The sequence below is a fragment of the Trichechus manatus genome, unplaced genomic scaffold (genome assembly GCF_000243295.1).
Source record: "Trichechus manatus latirostris isolate Lorelei unplaced genomic scaffold, TriManLat1.0 scaffold00292, whole genome shotgun sequence".
Classification (NCBI taxonomy): domain Eukaryota; kingdom Metazoa; phylum Chordata; class Mammalia; order Sirenia; family Trichechidae; genus Trichechus; species Trichechus manatus.
This window is the reverse complement of record NW_004444228.1, coordinates 1549353-1565311: the sequence shown is the minus strand read 5'-3', so window position 1 is coordinate 1565311 and position 15959 is coordinate 1549353. Positions and strand designations below refer to the sequence as shown.

The 15959-nt window shown below is 36.8% G+C and overlaps 1 protein-coding gene across 1 annotated transcript in view; it reads left to right on the top strand.

Annotated features, from left to right (window-relative positions):
- The window catches only part of BICD1 (BICD cargo adaptor 1), a 75810-nt gene that overhangs the window by 42261 nt on the left and 17590 nt on the right, over window positions 1-15959 (top strand). The window contains exons 5-6 of the mRNA XM_023725208.1: window positions 189-506; window positions 1482-1675. Of these exons, the coding sequence (XP_023580976.1) occupies window positions 189-506; window positions 1482-1675 (512 nt within the window). The remainder of the gene's footprint in view (window positions 1-188; window positions 507-1481; window positions 1676-15959) is intronic.

Here is a 15959-nt window from a genome sequence, read left to right as displayed (position 1 = left end):
AACCATCATTTATTAAACCTACTCTACTGTTTCCAATTTTCCAGTATTATAGGTTGTCCCCGGTCTGCTTCTAGGGAGACCAGTGGTCTAATATCTAAATACCAGTAATATTTATTTCTTTTCAACTTAAGTTCCAAATTCAGCTTCACCAAGATTTTCTCCTGACTGTTTTTCCTTTTTGGTTCCAGATGTGATGAGTATGTCACACAGTTGGATGAAATGCAGAGACAGCTAGCAGCCGCAGAGGACGAGAAGAAGACTCTAAACACTTTGTTACGAATGGCTATCCAGCAAAAACTCGCCCTGACCCAGCGGCTGGAGGACTTAGAGTTTGACCATGAGCAGTCTCGACGCAGCAAAGGCAAACTTGGAAAGAGCAAGATCGGCAGCCCTAAAGTAAGTGGGGAGGCATCAGTCACCGTGCCCACCATAGACACTTACCTCCTGCATAGTCAGGGCCCACAGACACCCACCATTCGGGTCAGCAGTGGCACTCAGAGGAAAAGGTATGCATGCAGCGATCTTCATGGTATGGTGCAGTGGCCAGATTTTAGTTAACTGCAAGAATTAATGTGTTCTTATTGTGGAGGATGGAGGAGGGGAAGGAAAAGGGAAAAAATGGGAGCTGGATATATAGACCTTGCTAATGTTGGTCTTTGCAGATCAAAACCTTTTGAGAAGTGTGTTTACATATCATCCTCATCCCACCTCTTGATTCACCGTAATATAATTTTCAAGTGCCTGTCAACATTTTTTGCTGCTCTTTCCGTGCATAAATATGCCTCCCCCTTACCTCCAACCTAAAAACCAGTATCTAAAAGGTGAATGTTAAGAATGAAGCTCTGTTTTACAAGGGGAGGGTTACAATTTTCAAGGTCAGTGTACCTCTGATAATGGTGCTATTTACGAGCTTCTCGATAGCGGGACAAGGAGCTGAAAGTGTTCTCTTAGGTGAACCTTTGTCCATATTACCAAAACAGATGACTGGCAGAAAGAGGATGTATGTATTTGGGTAAAATGGAGTGAAATACTTACAGTTCTTTACATAAAAGCAGGTTTTTATGCTTTTTCAGTTGGTATGTGAATATTGCTCAAAGAAACCACTTGTAAGGTTTTTAGTGGCCTGATTTTGTGACCGTTTCCCAGAGTCCTGGATGTTGAGTTACTTAATATTTTATTTTCAGGTAATGGTAAAAATTTTATTTTAGGAGCTTTCAGTAAAGAATCAAGAAATACAAGTATTTTTTATTCGCAGTTCAAACTGACTAACTGTAATAAGTCTCTTTTCCAGTATCCAATGCAGTTTCCAAATAGAATTGTATCCTGGTGTGGAAACTGAAAAAAAAGCAAAAATCTTGACTTACATGTTTAAAAAAATTAAATGGCAATATAAATAATGTTGTCACTGGTGAGGTGTTGAAAGGTAATTAAAGTAAAACTCTTTTGTTTCCTATGTGTATTTTTCTTGGATCTCCTGCAAGACAATTTTCACCTTCCCTTTGTGATCAGAGCCGTCCCAGGACTTCAGGGGCTTCCTATCTACAGAGTTTATTAAGAGTTCCCCCTGATCCCACCTCCACAGAATCATTTCTTCTGAAGGGCCCCCCTTCCATGAGTGAATTCATCCAAGGGCAGCGGCTCAGCAAGGAAAAAAGGTTAACCGTGGCTCCACCAGGTAAACATTTTTTCCTTGGGTGCATGTGATGCAAATGATTAGTTGAATAGACCACTCTCCCCTTCTTTCCATCCACTCGTGCCTACCCATCCACACAGTCTAACTTTGATGACGTATGAATTCCTACACTTAAAGTAAAAACTCCTTTACGCTTAGCTTCCTGTTGCCTCCTTTATTTGTAGCCAGACTGTAATTCCTTAGGCATCTCCAGGGACTTCTTTTGAACAGCCAAGGATGGAAAATGAGAGTTGGAAGGAATGGGATAAGTAAAGGTAAATTAGCAACAGGCACAATGCAGGATACACACCTGGATCCTGTTTGCAATTTGGTAGCTAATGGCAAGTCCATTTTGGTCAGATTTTGTCATTTTGTTCATACCATTTTGAATGTAATTTTAGTAAAGGGAGCCATCTTTGTAAAAAGCCTTTTGGGGTAATTTCCTTTTGTAGTGACTCAGAATGTCTCCTTAATCAGTATATAGAAAATAAAAGTAAAATCCTTTAAGTGTTTGCTCCTCAGGAACATTTAGGTCTTAGTATAATGTTCTTGTAGTTTGCAAGCCCTTATTGATTTATGCTTACTAATATGTTCACAATTTACTTTAGCTTCTTCTTTTCTTTTTTAATTATTTCCTATGAAGAGGCCTCAATTGAAAACATGACTTCTGGCAAATAAAGATCATCATTTTGAGAAATTTTTGCATGTTAACCATAGGTCGAAAGTGGCAGAGGGACAGCCCATGAAGTAAAATAAGCCCAAGGGCAGCTATTACTTGGCTAATAGAGGGAAGGAGAAAGTAAAACTAATTCAAATTAATTGTCAGCATTTAAAAACTCAAGATTTCACATAAGTATCTATATGTCTCGTCTCTTTTGGAAGATTTTGATGTCTGGCAGCCCTGGGTCTACATTCTTGCATATCAGCAAACCATTGGAACCATGTAGTAACTGCTGCTTTTAGACAGGGATGCTCTCTGGTTTTTGCCACACTCCCCATCATTCCCTATTACCTTATACTCAGCCTGCTGTATTCGTTTCTATTATCTTTTGGACCCTACTGTAGCCTTTTAGTTTGCCCCTCCTGCTACAAAACTTTTTTTTTTTTTTAATTTACTGTCCTCCTACCTAATTTATTTCAATTTTACCTTAATTCCTTTTTGGAAACCTCTGCCTTTGGATCTCTAATACTTTCGTTCTCTGATTCATATAATCAGCCTACTGATTCTGATTAAAAGATGTGATGTGGAAACTTACAGCACATATTCAACACTCTAAGAATGTTTCAGGAAATTGATAGAAATACTGAGTTAGAAGAGCATAATAGCCAAAATGTACACCTAAAAAAAATAATCAACAACTCTGATGGGTGTTTCTAGTTTCATAACTCATATGAAAGTAGTTATGAAAGCTTTGTTTTAGGCCCCTTTGGAAGGTACCTTTAAAGATCCTGTGAATCACCAAAGTGGTAATGATTCATCCGGATACCAACTTGGATAAAACCCACTGAAGTCTTCTTTTTAGTGTTACAACTGGATTTCCTAGCACTATCTACTAGAACTCAGAAAATAAATTGTAAGATTAATAAATAACTCATTTCATTTTAACAAAAAAGGTGTCACAACAATAAGTTTAAAAATTAATAATAAATATTAACAACAGTAACAAGGAGCCCTGGTGGCACAATGGTTAACCACTTGGCTGCTAACTGAAAGGTCGGAGGTTCTAACCCACCAGCCACTCTGCAGGAGAAAGATGTGGCAGTCTGCTTCCATAAAGATTTACAGCCTTGGAAACCCTGTGGGGGCAGTTCTTCTCTGTCCTACAGGGTCACTATGAGTCGGAATCGACTCTATAGCAGTGGGTGGGGGGAACTACAGTAATGAAAAATATTTTCATTTTTGCGTATGACCATTTGATCCTTGTTCACCTGAGTATATATTTAACATAATTGTCATTAAATTGTGGAAACCATTAACATTATATCATAAGCTTTTCCATGTTGCTACGTAGTATTATTTTTAATTTGAAAGGTTGTTGCATCATAAATTTTATTTCAAGTGTTATCTCATGAATCATTATTTTCCTCTTGTTGTCCACTGAGATAGTTCCCCATTAGCTGTTAATTATAGAATGCTGCTGTGAATATCCTCATATATTCAATTTCTCGTCTATTCAGTTTTTCTCAACTGTGAGATCACTGGGTTAAAAGTAGGAACATCTTTATGCTTTTTTTTTTTTTTTTTTTGCTACATTTTGCTGTCTATAAGGGCGTATCTGTGCAATAAAAGCTCCATAAAATGTTTTCCTCATTTTCACACAGTCTGAATCAATCTTCTACTTACTGCTCATTCTTCACATCCTCCACCTCTAAGGCTAGTCAGCTTAGATAAGTAAGAGTACCATTAGATTGTCTTAAGTGCTTTAATTTTGGATAACCAGAAAATGTCATTGGTCTTATAAATGATTACTACATACAAGACTAGAGCTATAAATAACATAGAATTCAGAATTATCACTAGCCCAGAAAATCACTTCAGTGACAACATAGCATATTGATAAACTTTGTGCTTTGTATTTCTAACCATGTATTTGATGTTAAAATAATAATAGAAGGAGAAGGAAATAAAGCTGTCATTATAACCTTAGGAATTTTCCACTATATATCATGGAATCAACCAGGTTAATTCCTAATACATTCTTAACAGGTCAATCCAGAAACATTTTCTGAACAGTCTCCAGTTAAATGAATTAGTGCAGAAATTGACTAACCTATAATAAACAGATTGTAGCTTCTAAAAATACTGCGTTGTTGACAATATATGTTTTTTTTTTCTAGGCTGAACTATATTGGATAAAACATATTAAACATTATTTATGATGCTTTTACTATATAAAATGTTTTCATTAAGCTGAAAAAAAGAAAATATGCCATATATAATCAGCCCAATGTTCTATGCAAGAAAACATGCCTTAAAGGGAAATAATAGGATCTATGAGTATTTTCTTTTATTCATGAGTTGAATATAAGCTGTTGGTTATTATAAAATTTACTGGTGGGTAACAATATATATTAATGATTCTCTTCAAGATTGATTTCCTGTTAATTAGAATGTTTCTGATGAGCACTGCTTTCTAAAATACATTTGTACTGTATCTTTTTAGATAATTTTAATTAGTCTAATAAGCACATTGAAGGTTGTTTTTCTATTGAGGATCATTTAAGTAATTATATCAATAAAAATAAAACTAGTTTAATTTGTTTTGGATCTTTTGGTTGAACAATTGAGATAGATACAAATCTCATGTAAAATTTTAAGATCCAAAACATAAAATAAAGAGTTTTTCACCAAATATGAGATAATTTTCAAATAGATTTCAATTCTGTGAGATGATCAGCAGAAAACACCATCTTTTTTAAAGGCACAACGTCTCAGTTTCTGGAGAATCGCCCTAGGGTGCAGCAGTGATTTGCAACATTACTGCAACTCACCTTTTGGGAGAAATTCTGACTTTTGCCTCTGACTTTGGCTCAGCCTCTGCCACCTCAGCCCCTGAAATTCCAGAGTTCTGGCCATGTCTTGTTGACTTTTTTGTTCCTGACTTATCCCTTTCTTTGCCTACAAACTCCACTGTCCTCCCGCTCATTCATCTTAGTTTTTATGGTCTCGATTACCAGCTAGTCTGACAAATGCTTACAGTTTTGATGAACTTTAATGAAAATGGACTCTGTGGTTATCAAGGAGTTTGCAGTCTAGCAGCAGACTGTAGATCTTCATCAAATCATTATTTGTAGTCACATTTTATCTTGTTGCCTTAACCACCTAGGCCTCAAAATCTTTCCATTTAATCAATAATTAAAATCAGCTTAGCAGAATATATAAAAGGAACTCATCTAGTTTATAGAAAGAGATGTTATTTCTGTAGTAAGGACCTAAGCACAGCATTTAAGCTCTCTTCTGGAAGTAGCAGCCTAAGCAGTTGGCTCTTTGCACTGCATCTTCTTCTGTTGGAGCCTTTCCTCTTGGATCTTTTGCTTCTGCATCGTTTCAGTTCTCTCCATCCATTCTTCCTTCTGCCCTCTCCCCTTCCTCTCTGTCTCTGACATGATTACTGAACTAGTGTAGGAGAATACTATTGTTTTAAAATCCGAATATTTTCTGTGATATTTTCGATTTTACCGATTTTGGTAATAGCTGACATAAATGTGTTAACCTTAGACACATAATCACCCCTTTAGATGTATAGCCAGCAATAGATAAATATTTTGTAGTGAAATTTGCCTTTACATTTCATTACACTCCATCAAGGAGACATTTATTTGTTTGCTGTATTGCAAAGCCTGTGCTTTTAAGCATGTCCCAAAATCACCTTTCTTGCATTAACTCATTTGCTCATTCACTCATTCATCAAAATTTACAAAATTTGTTGAACAGCTACTATGTGTCAGGCACTCTTCTTGGCTCTTGGTATACAATAATAGTCAAATAAAACACCACCCCGTTCTTCAAGAAACTCATAATATAGTAGGGAAGATAAATAGACAAATAAGTAATGATGTTAATAGATGTCCTTGGAATAAAGTAGATAGGGTGGTTAGGAACAATCTTACAGAAGAGATGTGAGTGGACAAGGTGGGCAGGAACCTGAAAACAGAGGGTCAGGTTAGTGAGAGCAGACTTTATTCCGTGGGCATAGCTAATAGTTTTAAGAATATGATCCCATTTTCATTTTACAGGATCATCCTGACAGCAGGGTGGAGAATAGATGAGATGTGAGTGACACCTGAGATAAAGAAATAGGTTAGAAGACTAATGAAATATGCAGATGAGGGGCGGTGGAGACCCAGCATCAAAATTAAGGATCATGACTGTTTATATGTGTCTAAAGTGAGGAAAGTCTAACTATATATGAAATCCAGCATGTCCTAGGTACACACAGCCTACTCTTATTGCGTTTGCTCCTCATCTTTCCGTGTTTTGTATGTGGGAGGAGCTCAGTGAGTACTGTTAGCTTACTTCCTGAACTAACAGTCTCAGTGATTTTTTTTCTAAAGCTTTTTTTCTTTTCCTATAGAGGCTTTTCCATTTATATGTATGTTCCACTTTCCCATATCACTGTACTTTCTTGTTCCACAGGCTTCAGTTATTGAAATAGTAAGAGTGAACACGATTTGGTATCCTTTGCACTAGGGAGTTGGGCACTACAATTGCTTGCCTTTAGCATCTCCTTGCCCTGACATCCAAAGCCCCACCTGCAGAGAAGAGTTTTAGGATTTGTCCTGGTGGGCAGCTGGGCTTCTCTCATTTGTATTCCAGAAGAAAATGGCCATCAGTGTCTTATGTGCTATTCCCACCCTATTTAATCTAATCTGCCTGCACCAGTCTGTTGTATTCACCGATTTGCCCTTACTGTAACTACATAACCACCTTGGTTATAAACACTCTGGGATGTTATATCCAAACTATAACTTTCAAAGGGGCTTTTCCTATTTGCAAAGAATACAAAGAAAAAATATTAAGAGACAGCCACAATTAGGTACCCAAGGAAGGCATTCGCTATGTTAGCCAGCTATATCTCCTGCCCAAATGTGCTTATAAATGTAAAGGAGAGATTTCAGTACAGAATCTTGAAGGGGCTCCTCCCAGCTCTGAGACTCTCTGATACTGTGAATATAAATTATTTTCTCCATGATTGGACTGGAGCTCACTGTATAAAATCCAGGTTTCTAAATAGACTTATGAATAATAAATATGTTAAGACATCTCAGCACTATATAGTGTAGTTTTCATCAAGAAAAAGGAAGATTCTCATTATCTGATATATAAAACAAGCCTGTTAGATAGCTTGAAGTATCTGTGTGTTATGAACTGACTGTTCTTACAGCGTGCTAACACTTTGATTCCCTCCTCAAAACTGATGGGATTCAGTTTCTACAAGTATACCTATATTGTTACCCTGGATATAGGGGCCCACTGATTTAATTCAGAAAAGCTTCTGTGGTGCCCATCAACTCCGAAGAGGCATTAAACAGTTTGAGGGATGGACCTTTCTAAAAGCTACCCTCGGTTTAGCAGGTCTCCTGAGCACTGAGCGAGTTGTGCAGGGTCTGAAGGAGCATCCTGAACTCTGCTGTGAGCCTGTCACAAATGACTGTAGTTATAATGCTTATGGGAAGCCCACACTTCTACTTCTCTTCCTTTGTTCTAAATGGTAGAGTGAGAATACAGTTCCGTAACACTTAACACCTGGACTTTTTAAAGTAACCTAGTAATTAAACTTGTACAGCTAATCAACCCGAAAGGATTCACAGTGCACTGTATTCCCTACACGGCAATAAAGCACCTGCCACCCTCTGGTGTTCCTCTTGCACAGCTTCCTTCTTCCACACACCCATCTCCTTTACTCATTGATGCTTGTTCAGTTTTCTTGGCTGTTGCCCCAGTGTATTCTGCCCAAAAGGTAGGAGAGTAAAAAGGAAAGGCACAACTCAAAATGGTCAACTTCATTCTTTTCTATTATTTACTATTAGAAAGGTAAAGTCCTAAAGGTGTCATAGAACCATTAAATTCTTTGTACTTTGTCATCTCTCAGGCAAAAATAATCAGTCATTGATATACTCTCAGTATTACAAATTTGGAGTCTTTATGAACTGTACGTGCAAAAGCCAAATTTGTTTTGACTTTAATCATTGCTGGTCCCCAGAGATTTTTTTCTGTCTTTCTTTTGGTGTGTAGTTATTTTATGCCACTTCAGTGTACCTAGCTCCACAAATCAGATCTCCTTCTGAAGGATGGCTTCTGGGGCTGGCCTCTCCTTTAGTCAGTGGATGTTCTCCAGAGATGGATTATATTAGATTATTACTCTTAAAATAAATTATTTAAAAGAAACAACTATAATTTTAAAAACTGAGATTTATAAATTTATGTAACATATTTTGCAGGATAATAATCTAGAATAGGGCTGTCATTTTAACTAAACTTACTTTTGGTGGCTAGAATAATTGGTACCTTTTTTAGTCGAAGGAGACATGTTTTCCTTATGTTAAGGACTTTCTTGCTGCTCTGATGTTGATCATCTTGTCCGTTTTTTTGCTCTAAACTGAGCCTCACCTCCCAGTTCCTTATTGCTTAAGATTATATTTTACTACAGATAGAAAAATCAGCCTATGATTACTCTGGATCAATAAGAACTCAACTTAAAAATTTAGAGTAAGAAGAGGTAACCATTTGTTTCCAGTCAGTGGTACCCAGGTCCCTGCCACAGATACCCAATGAGGATGCTGCTTAGTTAATCTTAAATACCTACTTCTGGTTTTCCAGGCAATCCCAGCTCCACTGCTATTCACAGGAACCTTTAAAAACACGAGTATAGTGTAGTTTTATTCTATTAATGGTATAAGCCATTATATAACAACAGTAGAATCAGTTAAACAAATTTCTTTCTCTTTTTATGCACTACTTGACATCAAAAGCAAAAAGAGGTAAGTTGGCTATGAACCTATAGGTGAACCTTATTTTCTTTAATAATTTTGTTCTGAATATCTTTGCTTCAGTTAAACTTCTATAAATCAAATAATTTTAAATTAGGAAGCTTGTCGTTGTAAATCCTTATTTCTTTGAAAAATGAACAACCACCTTCTGTAAACTTGGATTTTAAAAATATTTAATATTTAACGTATTGCTTTTTCTTTAACTGAGCTATCTTTATGATTTCATCTTTACTTGTGAGGACTTAATACTTAATACTTAAATACTTGGTTTAGTTTGGGGTTTCCAGTTATTTTCCAAAAAAAGGTGGATTACATACAGTTTATAAGCATTCTTTTCTTTAAAAAACAACAACAACAACAACAAAAACAAACCAGGAAAAAACTGGCGGATCCATTGCTACAGAAGAGGATGTCATGAATCTCCCAGAATATTTTTTAGTATTGATTTTTTTGAGATGATAAGAAATGATGAAAAAAAAAATAAGAAAATCAAACACATGTCACTGAGTGGTGTCTCATATTCTTCTTGTTTAGCATATATTTTTATAATTGATCTCTCTAGTGGGCTTTTGGTTTTAGTTTGTGTAACTTATTTCTCTTGTTTCTTTTTGACAAATTAATCTGACATTTCAAAGATATAGCTCGTCTTCATCTGATACACACTGTTAATGGCTTTGCTTAATGAGAACAGTCTACCATACCACCTTGAGTTAACTCTATGCCAGATGGTATTGCTCTTGGGAATGTCATTTCTCACCAAAAGGTTATCATTGGTTGTAAAAATCTGGCAGCAAACTGTACTTTTACCTCTTGGTGCCACTGTATTTGATTACCCTTTGTCTTCCATGGCTTTTGATAGGCTGTTGATTACACACATGCACGTATTTTAATTGTACCTTGTTCAGAAGTGGAAAGTTGATTATACTGCAGGGTATTTTTATAATTCTCTTTTGCCACGATATGAAATAAAAACAGATTTTTCTATGACTGTTGCTTTGTTTTATAAGCTAGTCTTATATTTAATGGGACAACAAATGGAAAGCTGGGTCAAAGTTTTTGTCTAATGTCTAACCACTGAAAAGTCTGAAAGCGCTCCCTGCTTCTCAGCCAGTCCTGCTCTGATTCAGCATTGTGGAAGATGGTTTCAATGCTTGTCATCAAAGTGTGATAAACAATATTCAGTTGTCATTTATGTGAAGGCAGAGCCAGATGCCTTTTAAGATTTGTCACCGGGTCTTTATTTTTGTATTGTCTATTCAAATTTTTTCGTGTGTTTCAACAATTCTGTCCTTATTGTCCTTGGGAAAATTTTAATGAATAATGATTGTTCCTGACTATCAGAGTACAAACAAAAATGGGATTTGCTGTGTTAAACACTGATGTAAAAATGAGGCTGAAGTGTATGGCGGTATGTAAATTAGCAGATTACACTCCTGAGAAGTTGGAAATGATGCTATAGTCTTATATGTGGGTCCTTTCAGAGAAACTGATGTATTGACAGGGTGTGTATTATGTTTGGGCAAAAAAGGATGAGATAGCCAACTCTATGTGTTTGATTATAAAATGCTAAATGTTGTTCACAGCTCTCCATTTTTATTAATGTCAATGTGCCATTAAATTCATCTGTTAATTTTTAAAAAAATATTTCAGCTTTTGCTAACTACTGTTAATATTTATGTAAATGTCTTTATCCCATGCTCTTATTATTTTTCTTTATATAATATTTCTATTTCAATTATTTTTTCCTAAATACTCTATACCTTTGTGTTTTTTTTTTCCAGTTTATGTGCTTAGGAATCCCTAGGACTACTAAAATGTTCAAGTTGTTACTGCAAAGAGAATTTATTTTGATGCTTATTTCCATTAACTTTTGTGTTAATTCACTAACACACTATTACTAATCATTTTGTAGATTTAGTGAGGAATAATTCAGTATTAATATTATTTGGCACACACTAAATAATGACAATGCTAAGAAACCCAATTTAATCAAGTATTATATTTTGCTTTTAAAAGTTAATTTTAAGATTATATATCAAAGTCTTAACAATTGTTAGAGAAGAATGATTATCGAAATCATCTGATATCACTAAAATAACTTTAAAAATCTTTATCAAACAGTATTTCCTCTTAATTCTGTTGTTGGAAGGATATTCTTAGGATGAGAGGAACATGTATGTTATAAACTGTCCCTTTTCCTATGAATTGATCAAACAATGGATTCATAAAGTAGTAATAAAGAAACAAACCCAATGATCCTTTAAGAAAGTTGGAGTCCATGCATCAGCAAGTATTTTATACCACATGCAAATCGCTAAACAAAGTACTGTGGGGAAGCAGATATAAGGCAGGTTCCTCCCTGCTGTCAAGGAACCGTGTAGCTTGGCTGGGGAGATTAGATTCACTGCAAGGAAAGCAGTTGTCAAAAGCTGTGTAGAAGGAATGCTGAAGTAGACGAGATAAATATTAAAGGAGTTCAGAGGAAGCAGATGTTTCCTTCTGGGTGGTCAGGGATGGAAACTGAAGCTTGTTTCTGGGTAGTCAGAAGAGAAGAGCATTTCTGATCAATGAAATGGTAGGAGCAAAGGCTTGCTGAATCGTCATATGTTCTATTTTGTCCTTTTTGGTCTTTCTTATTTCATCCTTGTTAATAGCATTTACTCTGCTCCTTGAAGCTGAGGCCTGAGGATCATCTCGACTCCTCCCTTTCCTTGTCCCTCATGTCTGTTCAGTGACCAGTTTCTGTCAGTGGACTCTGGGCTCGGTGCTTCCACAGACGTTCTCTCACCCTGAAGGATTGGTATTTAGCATCCTCATTTAACAGATACAGAAACCAAGCCTCAGGATGGTTAAGGTACTCTTTAATGTCTCTCGGCTACTGGTTGGCAGAGCTGGGATCCAAACACAGAAGTCTCTCTGAATGAACTCTAAATCCCATGCTAACCGAGAGAAGGGAGAGGAGCGAGAATAGAGAGGAAGGCAAAGAGACCATAGAAAAATACTGTAGAAGCAGCATTGGAAAATGGAAGGAAATTAATGTGGTGTGCCTGTTACACATGGATTGTGGGGCTGTAGTGTAAAACCCTCACTTAAGACCTGAGTGTATCCATAAATATATCAGTAAGTAATTATGAAGAACATTTTTGTGCCATTATCCACGAATATTGAGAATTCCTGAGTTGGAGAAGTTTTAATAATTACTCAGTTTTTCTGTCCTCAGCTCTGTACAGTACATGTTGTTGTTGGGTGCCGTTGAGTCGGTTCCGACTCATAGCAACTCTATAGGACAGAGTAGAACTGCCTCAGAGGGTTTCCAAGGAGCAGCTGGTGGATTTGGACTGCCAACCTTTTGCTTAGCAGCTGAGCTCTTAACCACTGTACTACCAGGGCTGCATACAGTACATAGAAATGTATATTTTCTGCTAATGTAATTACTCAAATTTCACATTCCATCAGTTTAATTCTCCAATACTAATGGTTTGGCCACTTACACTTCTCTCTAAAATGACTTGTTTAAAAGGTTTATGCTGAAATTCAGGTGCAGCTTTCCGTTCAGAATTTGTGCTTCTGGCCGATTACATGTCTGACTCCTTTGAGTTTTCTTGAATTAACATATTTATTTATTTCAAATGTTGGACTGCTTAGAATTGGGAAAAAAATTAAGAAAACTTGGGCTATGGTACAAAAGCTCCATAGGGTACCCCCTGAAAGGACATGGGACAGTCAGAGACCTGGGCTCAGTTCTCACCTGGCCACACTTGGCATGGGCCCTAAGCAGATCATTCAACTTTTGAGATTCTCAGTGTACTCACTGGTGAAGTAGGGATTGTGACAACCAACCTCAGTTGGGTTTTGTGAACATTAAAAAGCTTTTTGTTCACTGTAAAGGTCACAGAAAAAGTGGCCGTGCATAAACTCCTTAACTTCCCTAAGCATCAGTTTCTCATTTCTAAAATAAAAATAAAACCTACCTCATTGATTTTTTAAATAAGAACTGAAGAGCTATTGCATGCAAAGTGCGTAGGTCCAGTATAGGTAGTCTATACAGCACTTAATAAATGTTACATAGTACCCTTACTTCTCATCTTTTTCTCTTCTTCCTCCATCCCTTTTGTTTGCTCTTCCCATTCTGTCCATTCTCTCAAATCCCCATTAGTGAATAGTTTGAAAGAACATAGCCAGATTTGCAGAAAGATGAAAGAAGGATATATTCCCCACCCCACCCCCCATTAGGACATAGATGAGGATGTCTCTAGGCTTTGATCACTAACTATAGAGTATTAGTCTTAGGACAATCCCTAACTGTCTGTCAACTTCTTATCTAATAACTTTCATAACTAAAGATTCTTGCTCTTCTAACTGTTAATCACTTGTCCTTACTGAAAGATATTGACTGTTTGCTCCTAGGATATAAGATGTTTGGTCCAAAATGGTATCTATTTGTAAATAACAGCAGTGTAATATTTTTATGACAACATTTGTTCAAGTGGGTAGATTTAATTATTAAACCTCTTTTTTGAAATAGTCTTGGATGCAGTATACCAGGTTAACAAAGATAATAACTAAATGGTTCAACAAGGAGCATGTTTTGCTCTTTTGTCATGAACTTTCATTTCTCTTGCCTATTTTTGATTATATAATTATATAAATTGCCATTTTCAAAAGGAAAAAGGAAAGCCCACATCTCTTTCCTTCTCTCTTCCCTTGTTGAAGGAAAGATGGTAAAAAACCACGGGCTTATGGAAGATTGAGAATAGGGATCCCGAGGGAAAAATATAATAGGTTAAGTAAGCGCCATGCGCACCTAGGTGTGTCAGAAGACGAGATGTGGAAATGTAGTTTTTTTGGGTTTTTTCCCCCACAGAATCAAGGCTAGTTTATTGTCATTTTTTGTAGCAAGTTTTTAAATATAGAGTTTAGATTCTAAGCAACTGCAAAATTTACACATGGAAAGTATTCATTGTCATTTGTAGCAGAAAATTCAGGTTATTTAACTATAAGCCATGATAATGTGAACAACTTGGTTTATACTGTTATCCTAAGATAAAATCCTTATGTGTAATGATTTCATGAGATTTAAAAAGGTTGACGTTTTAGAATTCATTTTCTTAAACTATTATATTTAGACAGTGGGGCCTATGGTTAAAATTTACTACAATTTGACTTAAAATAGCAGTGATTTTTGACAGTTCTAAGTTTAGATTACTTTTTAAAAACATTTTATTGTGCTTTAGGTGAAAGTTTTTTTTATATTTTTGAGACAAATAGGGAAATCAACTCTAGATGATAATATAATTGTCTGGATTCATAACTGGTTGGATGACATGTTCTGCCTCCCACAGAACATCTGGGCACCAAGGGAGCCACCCGATAGCTCCACCACTCATCTTGGCTGAGTGTGGTCTCCACAGATGCGCTTTCATCCACACTGCCCTCACCAACCCCACCATGCCATGTGGACCAGGTGTGGAGCCAACACATAGATGTGCTCCCTACCTCCTCCCACATGAGGCTCTCCCTTCTGTCCCAAACAGCTTTCAATTTTTAGAAAATTGGTTAATTTTCTAAATTGCATTTCAAAGTTAAAGATAGTAGAAGCTTGAGGGAAAACTATATGACAAGACCTTCTCTCCCTGCCAGTAAAGTTTATTACATGCAGCCACCTCCTTTTAGGAACTGGATGTTATCCCTATTTCTGTACGCTATGTCTTACTTTGTGTTTGGGGGGTAATTGGCTCCTTCAGGGGTGGAGTCCTGCTGGTGCAGTGGTTAAGTGCTCGACTGCTAACTGAGAGGTCGGCAGTTCAAACCCACCAGCTGCTCCTGGAGGGAAAGATGTGGCAATCTGCTTCCATAAAGATTACAGCCTTGGAAACCCTATAAGGCAGTTCTGTTCTGTCTTACAGGGTGGCTATGAGTTGGAATTGACTTGATGGCTATGGGTTTGGTTTGGTTTCTGAGCTCCTTCAATCAGTATCTCAACTGTCTGGTGGGTTCTCATGCTTCTTTGACTTCATGGTCCTGATATTTTCTAGAGGTGGCTGGAGTCAATCTGTGGGGCAGTCAGAATAGTGGGTAGAAAGTAGGCCTTAACATCAGAAAAGATTAAATTTAAAGCCTTCCCCTGGCACTTCGTAGCTGTGTGACCTTGAGCAAGTTAATACAGTAAAACCTGCAATAGCCAGAGCCTATGCAAGGCAGAAACCTGTCAGAGAAAGAAAACTCAAATCTTTTCCACTAAAAATGAAAAATAGAAAAGTGGTAAGACTGCACCCTGTCAAAGGCAGAAAGCTTGTAAGACCCGGAAAAACACGTTGAGTTTGGGTTCTCATAGGTTTCACTGGTTTTTTGGTGGTCATTTGTTAATTTAATGAATGAAAGTTTGTGGAGCACCTACTCTAATGCCACGCTCTGTTTGGTTCTGGTGGGAGAGGTCATGAAAAATGTTAAAAGAGGGGAAAAAAAAATCTTACGATATAGGAGATTTACGATGTTGTCCCCTGTATTAAAAATGCTTATTTTCCTCATAGCTTCAGAGTGTTGCTGAGATTTAAATAACTAATGTAAAATCCCTAGGAGAAATTCTTCTTATTGATTCAGCAAATACGGTCCTTCCTGCTTTCTCCTACCTTCCCTTCTCCTTGAGGCCTTTGTTTATGGAAGAATGTCATACAGGCATATTCTTCACAAAAATGTCAAGACAGACTTAGAAATGCTTTTAGCTGCAAAATATCCCTATTCATCCCTGCCCTTGAGGCACTAACAATCTCTTGAATATGCTGTGACATTTCTCAGG